The sequence below is a fragment of the Conger conger genome, chromosome 10 (assembly GCF_963514075.1).
Source record: "Conger conger chromosome 10, fConCon1.1, whole genome shotgun sequence".
NCBI lineage: Eukaryota > Metazoa > Chordata > Actinopteri > Anguilliformes > Congridae > Conger > Conger conger.
In genome coordinates, this window is record NC_083769.1 from 34,658,480 (window position 1) to 34,674,977 (window position 16,498).

General features: G+C 41.9%; 1 protein-coding gene across 1 annotated transcript in view; it reads right to left on the minus strand.

Moving 5' to 3' along the window:
* The window catches only part of cacna2d3a (calcium channel, voltage-dependent, alpha 2/delta subunit 3a), a 173,901-nt gene that overhangs the window by 44,966 nt on the left and 112,437 nt on the right, over positions 1-16,498 (minus strand). The window contains exons 17-26 of the mRNA XM_061257192.1: positions 12,520-12,603; positions 12,150-12,221; positions 9,907-9,968; positions 8,697-8,764; positions 7,643-7,688; positions 6,694-6,791; positions 6,095-6,188; positions 5,614-5,709; positions 5,021-5,142; positions 2,222-2,299 (exon numbers count right to left, since the gene is read on the minus strand). Coding sequence (XP_061113176.1) covers positions 2,222-2,299; positions 5,021-5,142; positions 5,614-5,709; positions 6,095-6,188; positions 6,694-6,791; positions 7,643-7,688; positions 8,697-8,764; positions 9,907-9,968; positions 12,150-12,221; positions 12,520-12,603 — 820 coding nt within the window. The remainder of the gene's footprint in view (positions 1-2,221; positions 2,300-5,020; positions 5,143-5,613; positions 5,710-6,094; positions 6,189-6,693; positions 6,792-7,642; positions 7,689-8,696; positions 8,765-9,906; positions 9,969-12,149; positions 12,222-12,519; positions 12,604-16,498) is intronic.

The following is a 16,498-nucleotide window of genomic DNA, read 5'->3' on the forward strand; positions in this document are numbered from 1 at the left end:
TTGCAGCCAGTGCTATGAGGGCTATATCACATTTGAGTTGCATTCTGCATGTTGTTTTGTTTATGCAGTTTGTTTCTGGGTACATTGTGCTGTTGCCCAGATGTCCAAGACTGTGTCTTCTGTGCCAACCTAGCCTGGCTGCCCCCTGGCAACTACTTCTATCATTGTTTTCATGTGAATAGATTCAGACACTGCACATTAATCCTCTGTTTCTCTCTCTCCCCCTTTCTCTCCATCTCAGTTTCCATACAGTACTCCACTCTCTTACTTGTGAATATACAGCAGTTCTGCATTCTCTTCCTGTCTCACACCCGCTTAGCAATCCATGCATTTACAATTAAAGAATAACATATATGGAAATCATTTTAGGAAATGTTCTGGAATGTTCCCCAGATTTTCCAGCAATTCTTTGTTTTGTAGGATATTTTTCCAGGTCATCCATAGGAACATTGAGATCTTTATGGGGCAGTTGTTTCAAGGCAGAACTCTGTGTGCTAATATAAGAACAGCGGCCGTGATGTCCTCATAAACAAGTCAGCTAGCGATAGCCTATCACAGAATTAGCAGCCAACGACAAAATAAAACATGACACGACGGGGAAGGACAAAAGCTAGTCTTACAGACGGACATTAATTATCCTCTCAGCAGTTGTGTGCGCAAGCTTCCCCAAACGCAGGTCTATTTTCGGAGCGGTTACAGGAAGAGGAAGGCATGCAACACGGCCGCCCTCGTGTCCTTCTGCGCTGGCTGAGCCCAGCGCCTCGCGTGACCGCCCACGGCCACAGGCACATCTCCTCTTCAGCCAGAATAACATTTGAGTCCACATTAATGCAATAATAATACAGGCACTGGTACACAGCCATCAGAGCGGCTGCATGGGAACAGTAGCTTCGGTAAGGTACCCACCGGAGCACAATGAGGTGAGAGTATAATAGGGAATCTGGCCACGCCAGCGTCATGGTTCTTACCCAGACTGGCACAGTCTCAAGGTTAACCCAGGTACCCAGGAGGGACTGCTGCTACAGAACCACAGCACAGCATAACCGTATATACACAGGCCCATTAGAATGTCTCAGGCAAGGACAGCTCAAGATGCCATGGCAGGAGGTGTAATAAAACATTACTAAATCACAAGGCACACTGTGATCACTGCACAGACATATTTTATATAAACCATATTTTATGTGAGCAATATTTTTCTAAAATATATTCACTTTTTCATACACATACAGTTTATGCATAAGAAACAAACAACGTAATTTCTTAATTTGATTGTACATATAATGCCTGCTTTACCATGCACACAAGTAATTATTAGCTTTCTTATGATAGGCAGTTATTAATGTGAATACACAAAGGCTATGAGAGTCTGTGAGGCTGCAGATACACACTGTGCCACCCCTAGGAACAATGCGGTGGGACTTTTATCTGATACTCTTTGGGCAGAGCAGGGATGGGAAGAAACATTTGCATAATGTGCTTGTATCTTATTCAGGATTATTGGCGCGAGGCAGGAACTGTCCAGGGTCAGACTCACTGAGCAACAACTTAATTAATCAGACTTTCCCAGGAACAAAACTACACCTTATCTCGTGCAATGCTTTCAGCTGTCAAATTTTAATGGGAGCAGTTGTGTGCAGTGTTGGGGGAACGTCTTCTCCTGGTTTACATATTTACACATTTTCTGATTGGGGGAACGTAAATCCCTTATAAAATGTGAAGAGCATGTCTATACATTCAGTAAATTGATAAACATTTTTATTTTATTTTATTTTATTAATACTTTATTTATCAAGCAGAGAGTGTTAAGTTTAATACTTAGTTTTACATTACAAAGACATTCTTTCTAATGAGGAACGATGGCATTGGAAAAGGGTGCTTGAATTTGAGAGCCCACTCTCTCTACTTGCGTGCGGTTCATGGAGCCCCGGCCGAGAATCCCCCCCAAGCAACAGAGTCCATTAGAGAGCTTCAGTGGGCTTTCCAGGGTGCGTGACGGCCAAATACAATAAGCCCCACATAACACCTTCAACCACGTTCACAGAGCTTCTAATTTCAAAAGGAATCTCAGTGATTTTCTTTTGTATTTGATTGTGGATCATGGCCTCTTGTGCTTCCTCCTCCAGTTAGTTTAATAAAACAAAAACTGTCATTCATCCCGGAGATTTCTAAATGGTGCCAGAGAACAATAGGCTTTTCTGTCTTGAAGACAGAGACTTACCTGCTGCAATGGGGGACTTCCTTTCATCCACGAGCTGGATGGCAGTACTGGCCAACACCACACTCTTGTTTTCAGACCCTGTTAAAAACAGCACATTGTTACCGTATGTGTTAAGGGGCAAATAGGAATTTACTGAAAAAACTAAAATCCGAGGAAAAGAGTCCAGTTGGGCATAGCAAGCATTCATGACTCAGTCATTCATGGGGAATCTCCATTCTCCGGGGTTATCTCTCAAATTCCATGAATTTACTGACAGAGAATATACTATTGTGTGTCAAATTACTATAAAATAAATAGATTATATGTGTATAAATGTGTCACTGTTAAATCAGCTGTAGTACATCTACAAACAGTACATTACAGTAAGACACTGGAACTATTTCAAAGAAGCACTCCACATACTTTTGTATTACATTTATGACATACTTCAATAAAAAGCTTGCATGTGAGTAAATTGCTTTCACAAAATGATGTTCAAATGAGTATACAAAGCATTTCATTTTCAAAGTTTGGCTCATATACTGTAGATACCAATCCTATCCTAACATATCCAATTTCAAACATCAGTGCACAACATTGTCTAGCAGAGCACTGACCAGCATTAATCAAAGTGGGAGGGTCCAACTATGCAAAACACACACATTTCCCCACAAACAATTCTGGAACGAAAATGAAACATTCTGCCATCTCCGTACAAATGTCTGGTTTATCAAATCAGCTGCTGCACATTTGGCAACGATATGTTCAGAAGCGCAGAGAATGGGCATCTACCACAGGCCTTCCATTTCTGAATCCCTCTGCATCAATTAAGGCCTCATCAACACCCAGTCACTGATTTAAGCGCTTTGATTGAAACAGCTGGATCCCAGCCTGTCTCTGGGAGCCGATTGCTCCTTTTAGCCATAAGATGGCACTCTTTTCTTAGATTTACTCAAATGGTCTGAAATCATAAGGTTCCATTTTGTATCACATAAAGTATGACCTAAACTCCAATACAAATTACAATAAAAGCATGCTTGGTTGCATTACTTGTATTGCACATATTATAATTGCATTTAAACAAATGTTGTACACTTCCGGTGGACGGTGATAAATGTGCAGCATCCATTCAGGCGAGAGATAGGAGGGGGGGTTTATATAATGGCCTGAGTTGTATTCATCACCTCTAGAGGAAGTAGATGACACTGTAAGAGTAGTGATGTTGAGTTTAAGAGGAGGACAATGAGCCATACAAAGCAGCATCTTCTTACAGCTCAATGCCTCTGCTGTGCCACTGAAAATAGAGTTGGCATGGAGAATGGATGCTATCTACTTTTGACAGCTGAGACTCACAGTCAGAAGATTTACTTTTCACTTTTGTGACAAAAGTACCCAAATGCCATTTACCATTTTCTGTGTTTTGGGTTTTCCTCTCTGCATAATAGTGTAAGCCATCATATCAAATTTCATTTGCAAACTTTGGTTTAAGCCAACATCTATTATGCCAAAATGCCAGGAGGAATTAAACAAGAAAGGCATCATTTCCAGTCCAAATTGAATGGTTCGAGCTAAGCTCACCACAACCAATGCTATAAACACAAAAATGTATTTGCTTGAGAGGTTTTCTGAACCAAGCGAACACAGTTTATTATCCATGGATACAGCAAAAAATAATCATTTCATTTTAAAGATTAACATTTTGAAATCAGAATGGGAAGAATATTTGAACTTTTGAACCAATGACAAGGTGGTTAACGATAGTGGCACAAGAGAGACAAGAGCCTTAATTGGTGCATGCTGGGATTTGAGAAATACATACATATTTTGGGGATTTTCTTTTACAAAAAAATACATAAAAATATGCATTGAGATATCTAAAATTAAACTCATTAAATTGAGTTTTGAAAAGCAATAAAGTCTTTTCAATCATCAAAGACTATAGATTTATAGATTACTAGATGAGGTATACCTCATGGACGGATAAGCCAGTTAAGGGTTAACCAGATTTAAATTCATATACAAGCTGTGGAAGGGCTCACAGAGAGTCAGGGAACTTGTATTTGATGTGGTGTTTGTAGTTGATGTACACAAGTGGATATGGTAGGTATGGAGTGAGAAAGATAAAACATGTTAAAATGTGACTCTGATAAAGAGGTTAGCAGTGTAGCTCAATGCAATGATCCCATTCTCCATTCAGATTCCCCCTCCCTGTACTTTGGGAAAGTGGAGCACATTAATTATGAATTGTGGAAGAACAGAGATAAGCCTTAGGTAGAGGAGACCTTCTGAACTGCCTCTGACAGCTGCACAGATACAGTCTTCAGCAGGCCGGACCAGAGAAGGCAGAGGTCATTTGGATAATGCGGTTACCAGGAATGTTAAATGCTAAAAAGCTTTTCAATTTGATTTCACTTTCAAAGTTAAAATGTCTATCAAGACAGAGAAAAACTCTCAAGCTTAACTGTTCAAAGCAGACAGCAAATGGACAATAGAAACGGAAATCAAACTGTAGAGTTATGTAGTATCATTTTAATATTAGTAAATGATAATAAATACTGCATATATATCTTTTCAAGAATCATGCAATGGGTTGTATGGTGAAAACATCTGGGCAACATCTGGAAATGAATGAAATGATAAACTGAGAAAGTGCTAACTAATGCTTAGCAGATAAATGTGTGTCTACCTGTGCTGGGCTCAAGAAAGCAGTTGACCATAAGATTTGATAGGGTATGAAGAGTAAATACAGGTGTGCTACGCGTTTTGAACGTGTAGAATAGTAGTACTGTAAAGTTAGTAGTAATGACAGTGTTTATTCACCTGTATTGAATGGGAGGGAGTAGACAAAGGTTCCAGGAACCTGCTCTGCTGCTCTCTTGTACCACAGGGGGAAGTGGTCAGCGTTGAACACTCCTTCTTTGTCTTCAGCTGTGAGGAAGTCTCTTGAAACAGACAGGAAACAGGAATGATGAACAAGGAAAAATGAAGGAGTTAAGCAGAGGTGAGGTCACTACACTAGCACAAACTCTAAAGTCTAAACAGTAACCAGTCAGTTACCAAGTCTTAACAACCACTAAAGGACCAACACTGAGACATATGCATCATTATCATCATCATCATCATGCTCATCGATGTCATAATTTGGTCAATGAAATAATACTTTCAGACCATAGTTTAAGAACAACACAACTCAGGTAGGGTATACTGCAGACTCCTCTCATTACCATCTTCAGAATTACCACAATCATCATAATTATTATCATGACCATTACCATAACATCCTTCATCATTATCATTATTATCATCACAAAATGAAATACATGAATACAACACAGCATCCATTAAGTCCTCTCTACAGTGCAAGGTTCATCCTCCGGTAGAGTTGAGAATGATGGGATGAAGATCATACTCACTGATTGGTCAGCTGCTCTGGCACCACAAACAGGTTTATCCTGGAAAGTCCTGTCCGAGTGCCCAGGTAGGCAATCTCCACCCCCTTGTCCGAATTCCTTATAGGAATGAAAAGGAACAATCAGGTACTCCTGCATTTCACCATCTCTGTTTGACTAAACACAGGGACTATCGCCCGCAGGAAAATACATTTGTGCAATGGGAACTCCTACTCAGTATTACACATAGGTCTTGTATCAGTAACCCACCCCAAAATGTCACTTCCTCTGCTGTATCTGGTTAGAGACTGGTTCAGCACTTCAGTCTGCATCAGTCACAACAAGGATTTGGTAGCAAATCAAGTGGATCAGCTCCAGCACAAATATTTTAGGCCACATTACAGTATGAGTATATATTATACATGATATAGCCTCCATTTGTGAACATTTGTTTGTAATGGCATTAGCACCGGCGCAGGCAGAGAAACAGATACAGTATACGCACTCTGATTTGTTTAGAGCTAGACTGGTCCAATAGGCCTCAAGCGGAGCTGTCACTACGGCATCAAACAGCACTTCCTGGACCAGCTCCTTGTCACCTGCAACAAAAGCACGGCTCAGAGACAATTGGGGTTTTTTTGGGGAGACTTCTGTCAGCTACTTTCATACGCCGGCTCAATCAAAGCATATGCATGAAAGAGAACATCTAATTATGGTAACACATCAATGAGTCATGCGCATAATAGAAAATATGTATCAGTATTCACAGACACCATAACTTTCAATAAACATAAGCTCTCCTAAAATTCAACCGAGGACACACAAAATAAAAGAAAAGGAATAGCAGAGATGCAGATGGTGACAGGGAATTACATCGGTGCATGGCATTGACAACGACAGCATGAACAGAGAGAGGAATGAGTACCAGAAAGAGTAAAGGAGAGTGAGAGGGAGGGAGTTAAAATGGAAGTGATTGACTAAGTCATTTAAAGCATGAATGATTTGCGAGTGAAATGTCAGTGGTTGAGCTTCCGGAAGGCTTGACAGAAGGTGTGTGGGTAAGAGAACACTTTGAGTGAAGGAATCTGAGGGCACGCTACTCACACTTCAGATGTGGCTCTCGTCCGCTGAGGTAGAGTTTGATGGCCTCGATCTGAGACAGGTAGCGATGTTCTGGGTGCTCATCTGTGTTGCAATATGTCCTACCATTTCAAACCCAAAGAAGGAGGTTGGCCTGACTCAAAATATGCACTTAAATTAAAAGATCCCAGCCTCTCATAACTAGCACCCACAAAAGCCACAAGCATTTAGAATGAAAACTGAATGCTTGTGCAAACACCCCCCTCCTCCCTCCCCCGACACCCATCTCACACTCAAACACACACACACACACACACACACACATTTACACAACACACTGTACACGCATACATATACAGACATACACATGCATGAATATACACACAAATGCACACACACACACACACACACATACACTCAGTGAGCAATTTATTAGGTAGACCTGTACACCAGCTTGTTAATGCAAATATTTAATCAGGCAATCATGTGGCAGCAACTATGCGCATAAAAGCATTCAGATGTGGGCAAGAGGTTCAGCTGTTGTTCAGACCAAATGTCAGAATGAGGAAGAAATGTAATCTAGGTGACCGTGGAATGATTGTTGGTGCCAGACATGGTGGTTTGAGTATCTCAGAAACTGCTGATCTCCTGGGATTTTCACGCACAACAGTCTCTAGAGTGTGCAGAGAAAACATCCAGTGAGCAGCAGTTTAGCAGGAAAAAATGTGGTGTTAATGAGAGAGGTCAGAGGAGAAGGGTGACAAATAACCACGCATTATAACAGTGGTATGCAGAAGAGCACCGCTGAACACACAACGCGTCAAAACTCTAAGTGGATAGGCTACAGTAGCAGAAGTCTAAAAAAAAAAGTCTAATAAATACCCAATAAAGTGCTCACTGAGTGTATATACACTGTACACACACACACACACGCACACACAAACACACAGCTACTATCACACTGTGTTTTTACCACTCATCTGCCAGAGCCACATCTGGGTGTTCCAGGTCATGGAGCCCTGGAAGAGGAATTCACATCCACATTAGAGGGAGAGCTGTGCTAACTGCACTTCAAAACAGCGGAACCATCTGGATTTCTGTGGAGCAGCTCGCCTTCACCACAAAAAGTCAACTGCCCAGCTATCAGATATTGGAGCCCAGATGTTTTACTAACATTTCTTTATAAAGTTGTGTACATGAAAAGTTTGAAAAGAAAATAAGAGACACCATTTTAAGAGAGGTCAGAAATAACATTTGGAATGTATTAGCATATAATTGTGCTGTTGCTTTAACGATGCGATTTAAAAACACATTAGAGAGAAGAAAAATGGGACAATTCCCTCCCAAAATGCCACCCTTATTGTGTTGCTGTAAGCACAAAAAAAAAAGTAAAATTTTCCTGATTTTTTAAAGCCTGCAACCGCATGCTTCAAATGATGCTTTTTTCTGTATGGTTGTGCGGTGCAATCATTTGCTGAAATACCTGCAAAAATATCATATATGGGTAGATTTCAGATGAAAAGCAGAGAACAGTAAAAAGCTGAAATATTAAATTAATGTAAAAAAATAACAGCAAGACGACAGATGGTTTTGTGTCTGTTTTTGGTTCATAATTCATTCTTCATAATCCATGTCCTTTTCTTGATGAAAAATAGATATTTTTATAGTTTTTGACATCTTTTATGATCACAGAAAGTGCCAAGTCATGCACATATAATTACGACGCAGACAACGTGCTTATTTTGAGCGGGTGAATATTAAAATGCATGACCCAGAGGAAAACCGCAGGGAACTGTACTGACACCTGGCAAACACAGACACAAACACAACACTTAACTTCCCCTCTGATTGCAGCCTTCGCTACACTCAAACTTCATTCCTGACACAAGGGATCCAGGTCATTGGGAATGAGGAAAACCACAGGAGAATGGGGTGGGCAGGAGGAAAGTTGTTTCAGTATAAGGCCCAACTCCGCTCTGGTTTTGCCTGACATCAGTGCACAGAGAAAGCAGTGAAAGACCCCTTACCTTCCTCAACAGTGACATTTCCCCTGAAGAAGTACTTGCCATGTCCTCTAGACAGTGCCACGCCCAGACTGAAAAAGAGAAGACGTATCGTAAACAGCAACTCTTGCTTTTACCCCTTGTAGCACACTTGTTCATTTTAAAGAAATTAACAGGACAAAATGTCAAATTATATAATGACTTAATAAGTTTGCAAGCACCATAACACCCCCCCCCCCTCCCCACAGTCAATAATTGCAATCTTGCCAACATCCCCCCCATCCCCCAGGTCGACAATCTCTATAGAACCATTTGATAAATATTTTATTAAAATGTCTAAAACCTTGCTCAATATGACAAGCTTAACCATAATAAAACCAAAAATACTACTTTACATAGGTAAGAAAAGTAATTTTATATCAGTGAGGACATGTGTAAATGGCCATACAATCGGTACAGCAGAATGAAATATCATTTGACACACCGTTGGTCGCATCAAGTGTGCAGCTGAGAAACTGGCCAATCACTGCACAATGAGCCTCAGCACAGATCTTTTTCTGAAGATCAGAATAAATTCGCATTTCTTTTTTTTTCCACAGGCAGAAAAGTGACAAAATCCAGATACGTCTTTGCCGATAAACTGTAACATATGTTTCTTATCTCCGAAGACCGCTCTCCTTGCATTGGGGGTGGTTATATTACGGGCCATTCACACATGCAAATAGCATCTGGCACTCCCATATCTGTGCAGAGCACAGGCTAGGCTGTATGTCAAATCAATTTTCTGTCAACGAGGAAACATCAGTACTGGACAGAGGACAGACAGGTAGCCTGCTGTTGTAATGCGCTGCACAGCACACAAGGCGCAGGACAAATGAGAGTAAAGCCAATGGAGACAGGGAATGGCCTGGCTGTTCTGTCATTTCTTTCACTTTCACTCATATCGCACAGTCGGATTTTATACGGAAATAATGAATAAAATAAGTAATACATAAATATGGGTGTGCAATCTCACGTGCGCATCCTACACTCACCCACTCTCAAAAACACACACACACACACACAAAACCACACTTAATGCAAGAATGAATGGATACACAGTGCAGTCCATAAGTATTTGGACAGTCATTTTGGCTCTGCACACAATGGATTTGAAAAGAAACAAGGAATATAAGGTATGAGATTAGAATGCAGCCTGTTTTAATTTGCCGGTTTACATCCACATCAGCCTTACCTAAAAGGTGTTCCCTTGATGTCAGTGTAGTAGTAGTCATTATGCAGCACAAGGACACGTTTCTGAAATAAATAATACAAAGATATTACTGTAATTAGGTATTAAAAGTCTTTATTCAGAGCTAAGTACATTGTCCATTTCCAGAGTGAAATAGTTGCTGAAGCAGCTAATGAACACTGTACAGAAGTGTGCAGTGTTCCACTGACCCTGCTCCATGACTACCCCCCTTTCCTCTATTCATTAACTTTTGGATCTGTGTTTGCCATTTGAGCTCAGGAGACCTGTGCCTGTAGCAGGGTCACCACATTAGGGGAATAGTAGAGCTGGCTACCCAGGTCCCCAAGGCAGCAGGGGACCTCAAAAAGCCGGGGCAAAAACGTTTGCTTTGGTCTACAATTTTAAGGTGGCCCAGGGAAACTGCAGATGCACAGGGATGTAGTGCTACACCCCTGGCCCATAGACGAGGAGGTTTTAATGGCATTCTATTTTTGAATAGCTCACAGGATAATATCAGCTGCTCGGGCAGGTCAGAGCGCAGAAGTCACGCAGATACACGGCGCTGTGCCACTTTCAGCAGCGTACCCGCGCCCGTCCGCTGCTCTTATCGGCTGCTTCTCCGCTGCACAGTGACAGAATCACATTCCCTGGCCATTAGCCAGGGCCTCCGCTTCAGGCGGTCGCAGCGATGGTGTATGAAAACCAGGCAGGACGTGGGCACGCGCCAAACGCCATTTCCCCCACCCAAACGCCATCTTCACCGCCGAGCAACAGGCAGAGGAGAATGGTGACGGGACTGAATGTGTGTCTGTTCATTAAAGTACAATCCTGTGAGGCCAGGGGATTTATTTTCTCAGAAGTAAATGTAAGATGCGGCTCTCTTTCTCCCCCTATCTCTCTCTCTCTCTTTCTCCCTCTCTCTCTCAGTGGATTAAATATACAGTATATGATCTTGGCCTATTAAAGGTCTATTAGAGGCACAACTATGCATAAGAGATAGACAAGAAAAATAAAAACAAGAGTGTGTGTGCGTGTGTGTGTGTGTGTGTGTGTGTGTGCGTGAGACAGAGAGCTGATGTCCTCATTTCTCTATGCACCTTCCTAATATGCAGTCTAACTCTTATGTCTTTAACACCACCTCTATCTGTGAGCCTGTTGTGCACTGTAATGTATTACTTGTATGAAATATTACTAGACTTGGCACCATCTAGTGGCTGTGCCACTAATCGCAGGAGCACTCTGGCAAACATAATGCAATAATAATAATTTATATCAGAAATCGTCTGGAAAAGATGGATAACTGCCGCTAGCACATAATCTCCCGGCAGTAATAAAATGCAATGCTATTGTCAATACCAGACACATCCAGTCGGAAACGCTGGGGTGTTCAATGGCTCTGGAGGACAGTGAAGAACTCACTCTCCCCCCTTCCTCCACTGGGGCTCAGGTCACTGCATTTCACAAGTATCCTGCAAATCACTCTCCCACATCCCAAAACACAGGGTCATCCAAAATTTTAAAGGCTGCGTATTGTGAGGCTCTGCTGCTCACAGCAGGCGAGCAGGCAATGTTGGCCCCTCTTGATAAATCTATTGTGCCCGCTTGTGGCGTCAGTGGTAATGATGCAAATGATCTTCCGCAAGTGCTGCCCAGCCCCTTTCTTCACTATTAATGATGTTGGCTCTGCATCCTGCTCCTCCTGACAGCCCGCCTATTAAAAAATGCGCTCGGCTGCAAATTCCCACAAATTTTCTGCCATGTGTTTTGGAGAGATAAGGGGCACCCCTCTCCCCTCTTCCCCGCCCTCTCCCGCTCCCTTTCCCAGGTTATTCCGGGGCGCCGATGCCAGAGCGGCCCGCCCGTGTCCGGATTCATTCCTGCTCCTTTCCCGCTCCTTCATTCTCCACATTCACCGGAATATTGCGGCAGACGAAAATATTTGTGACAATTGCTGATCTGGAGCCAAATAAACAGTAATAAAAACATGGCTGCTAGGCTCTGTTATGGTGGATGTTGACAGTATTTAATTTACCAGTCCTTCACTGCACTGGCAGCCTCTTGTCATTGGTTGCATCTTGTGGTCTGTGTCATATGCTTTCAGCTTTCTCTGATTAAACTCTCCTCTTTCTGCCCTAATTTCAACTGCAAGATGATACTGTTTCTCAAAATATAAATTCCATACCCGCCCTCTCCCCCCCCCCACTCCCGCTATATGTACACTATATATGAAACAGCATTTTCCTTACCCCCTTGTCTACAGTCTTCTTAACCTCCATAGAGAATATCCCTGTCTTCCTGTTCACCATAGCATTCCGCAGCTGGGGGACAACAAATCAAAGCAATGTAGACAGTGCATCAAATCCGAACGAGAGCCAGACCAACATTAACAGCAGCTCCATCTAGAAACACATCAAAGGGAGCGTGATGAGGTGACAACAGTCTGAATCTCTTCATCTGCGTCTGGACCTGAGCCGGAGGCCAGACTGAATCACTGCACCGTGGGAGCAAAACAAGATACGGCGTCACGGAGAGCTCAGCTCAAAAAACAGACCGCGTGAAACATCAGAACCAGGTTCGTTCATGACAGCAAAGGAAGGAGAATGAAATGTGACGTACGACATCATCCTTGTCCTCCCACTCCACTTCAGACAGGTCCACACTGCTGTAGTTTGGCTTCCTTCTCTTCTTCCCTTCTTCATACTGAGGGGTGGGAACGACATGCCCGAGAGTTACGTTACTCACACACTTATCGCAGTCACAGTGGGGCCTGGAGGTACAATACACAACAAGGGAACTGTGGGTTTATGGCGCTATCCTTGGCATTTATGCTAAGATGTCATCTTGTGATTGTCTCACTTTTATTGTCAAATAAACTGTCAAATGTCAGGGAACAACACTAGCTACAGTACCTTACAATAGATATGGGCAGAGAAAGCTCTTTTTATTTTATATTTTTATATTTAAGCTGATCTGCTCATGAACTCATGCGATAAGATGAAAGGCATTCATTTATCCCATAAATCACTGACACAGGAATTTAGCCTGTCTTCAAACTGTTTAGGAAAGTGCAAAGTGCTTTTTGAAAAAAACAAATGTTTCCAGCCCCAACAAGTCATCCACAGATGAAAATCAACGTTTTTGTGATTGTTATTGGAAAAGTGTCCTAGAACGTGTATTCCTGTTTATAAGCAGTATACACAGAAAACAAGATACACACAGCACAGGGCAGTAACCTTTCCCCCATTCAAGAGTAGAAACATAAATAGTGTTATACACAAAATTCAAAATAAATGTGTTTACACAATGTCATGGGCGCACACTGCACCACCTCACACATTATTGTGTAAATGTGATAAACAGTTGGCATCATACCCACCCATCCTACTAACATTAAGGTTGGTCATGCCCAGTCATACACTATGAACATCCTGCAGAGTGTTTTTTAAGGTAGCTTGACAGTTTCTATTAAAAATGCATTAAAGCAGCGGCAGTTACTTCTGTAAGTCAGTAATGGACCCCACCATCCACTCAGAACCTCCATCTCCTCTATCTGCCCAGCTAACCAACTCCACCCAGCAACAGCGACATTCACACACACAGACACACACACACACACACACACATACTAGCACAACAAAAACACATAGAAATGAACACACTTCTCTGGACCTCACTGGCAGAATATAGTGCTCAGTGTTGGCCTAAGCAGAAGCAATCAATACCCCTCAGTGGGACAAAGTGGGACACCAGCTGCTCACACCTGCACAGCCCGGCCCGGTTCCCAGGGAGGCAGGAGGCTGGCAGGACTGCCGCTCGGTGACAGTCGCAGCTGGGGTGCTGGGTCAGCTGCTTTAGCCCTGGGGCAGCCTGCTCACCTGCTCTGACTGCAGGAGGAATATGGAACAGCTAGGAGATCGCCTCCTTCTGGCCGCATGGATCCATTAAGACCTCCAACCCTTTTGACTGGCTGGAGATTTGTTCCTATCCTGGTACAGAAGGGTCTACTATCACACTCAGACTGGTCCCCTCAACCTGAGAAGGACATTAGCTCAGAACTTGCTGGCTTCCTAACAGGTGAAAAATTGCAGCCATTTTGTTTAAGCTCTTTTAATTGGATGCAGGAATGTCAGTGGCACTCTGTGGGCTGGCAAAACAGGGGCCTGAAATATTTCATTTAAAATTATTATTGCTCTCCAGTAACCATTTATTTTGCTCAACAATCCATCAGATTTTTCAGTACTCCACACCAAATAAAAGCTAATGTTCTTTTTGCAAGATATTATATACGTACTCAATTAATCCACTTGCAAATTACACAGCATTTATCTATGCCCATATATTACCTTGCGGAAATGTGTTCAGCACTCCTTGTTTGCAGAGCCATGGCAAATGTATAACTTAGAGATCAGTTCATCTGTGCAAATACTCAAGTTTAAATGCTCTGTGTTACTGAATAATGTGATATGATAACTATTTGAATTACAAGTGAATTCTTTGTATTTACTCAATTTATTTAAACAAATACTTCTATGTAAATGTTCTCATAAGACACATAGAAAGAGAATAATAAGATAATAAAAGAAAATGAAGCGCACAAACTACCATCACTGCTGTATACTAATGTGCAAATTCTGTACTGTATAGTGTATGTCCATCTTTCTCATATCATATCTTGTCTCTTCCTGGAAACTGAAGAATTAAATGTTTTTAAAATATCACTGGAAAAACAGCTTGTTTCCCATTATGATTACAACATTCTTATCCCCTGACTGTACATGAAAAAAATCTGGTCATGAAGACATTTCATTTTTGGCCCACGGTTGTGCATCGTTACCCCATGTCATGGGGTGAAATTAAGGTATAAAATAAGCAACCTTAGGTCTCAATGATCAATGCATATAAAGTACATATCTGCTCTGTTCCTTTCCTGAGTTCAAAACTGACGCTTACACCTGAGGTACAGCCAGCTCAAACTGAGATGCAAGATGTGCTTCAGGGCTCACCACCAGAGGAGTTTCACATCTCACAGAGCTAAACAGCACAAGCCCTCCAGGGAGATCAGGGAAGCATATGGGCTACAAAAAGTATAGAAAAACGATCTAAAACCATGCTTTAGTCACCTCTGACATCTGTAGACACCAATCAATAGCCAGAATGGTGCTAGCACTGCCAGTAAAGTGACATGTATTGACAGGCTTGAGGATAGAGCAAAGGAGAAGCCAGTGTAATTGGGGGCAGGGGGGTTTATTCACTGCTTAAAAACAATAATGATGCTAATGCAGCTAATATGAAATGCCAAGCTGACACTACCCACGCTAGGGGCAGTAATGCAGGACTAAGGGTGCGTTAATCAACAGGCTGGTGAAATAAAACACCACCTGCCACCTGCCAGTGAAGGACAAAGCAAGGCCAGATGAGCACGTTTAAAAGAGGGGCTGAGTGAAAAACATGCAGATTCTCCATTTTGATTGCCAGTCAACATTTCCAGACCTTGCAATTATAAGGTTTTAACTGACATTTTTAACAAAAATGAGTTAGTGTCATAAATTTGTTCTGTATAGGGCACTAAATATACGTATGTGTGAGGTTTTGCACAAAAATACTGTTTAAAAGTAAGAAACAGTAAACATTTTAAAAGGTTGTATCTGCTTGGAGCCCATTCACTTTTGTATCTTTGAAGCTCTTGATTAAGAAAAAAGTCCAAATGATCTCTTCAAAAATGTAGTTTGCTGAATTTACTTCAGTGATCGATGAATTCACAAACTGTGAGGCAAAATGAAGGACTAATATTGACTGAGTGAAAGGCATAAGTAAAATGACTCTAAATAAACAGTATGCATATGAGAGTTTACTTCCTCTCTCTTTCAGCTTACAAGAATATAATCATTACTGCATTAACAGCCATTTGAAAGGCAGTGATAAATATTGTTGTCAAAGCAGAAACAATCACACACATCTGCTTGAGGCAGAGCGACAGTGGGTGTGAATCCAGCGACGTGACCGGCAGAGCGAAACCAACACCTCGACAGAATAGGGCTTATGATTTAACCGATGCAGCTTTAAACGATTCATCTGTGTGGAAAACCAGAGAGCCTAACTACCCTCAAACCTTTAATTATCTTTTAAATATATCTAATTTGGGGTCCCTAATTAGATCGCAATTAAATGCACTCTCTGAAGGATTTTGTTGCTCTCTTTCTCTCTCTCCCTCCAAAACTACAATGGCCTTAATCACCGGCATTCAAGAAATGAGATTTCAGGTCTATTGAAAAGAAGTTGTTAGGCTGAAAATGCTCAGCTCATTGGAATACCCCCCATGCACACACACAATGGAACAGCTGTATAAAGAGATTGGAAATGAGCACAGCAGCAATGGAGGGGTTGTAGGCACTAGTCTCTCTGAAAAGACTTTAAAAGTCTGCTGAAGACTACCTGTGCTACCTGTGCCAGTGTGACAATATCCCTTCTAAAAGAACAGTAAGTTTCCCTGCAGTCAGCTGAACTCAAAAGAAACCTGACCGACACTCTCACCACATCCCATAGAGGAAATAGCCCTGATTGATAAAGCAGTTTCAGGATGGTGTGACCTGGCGTT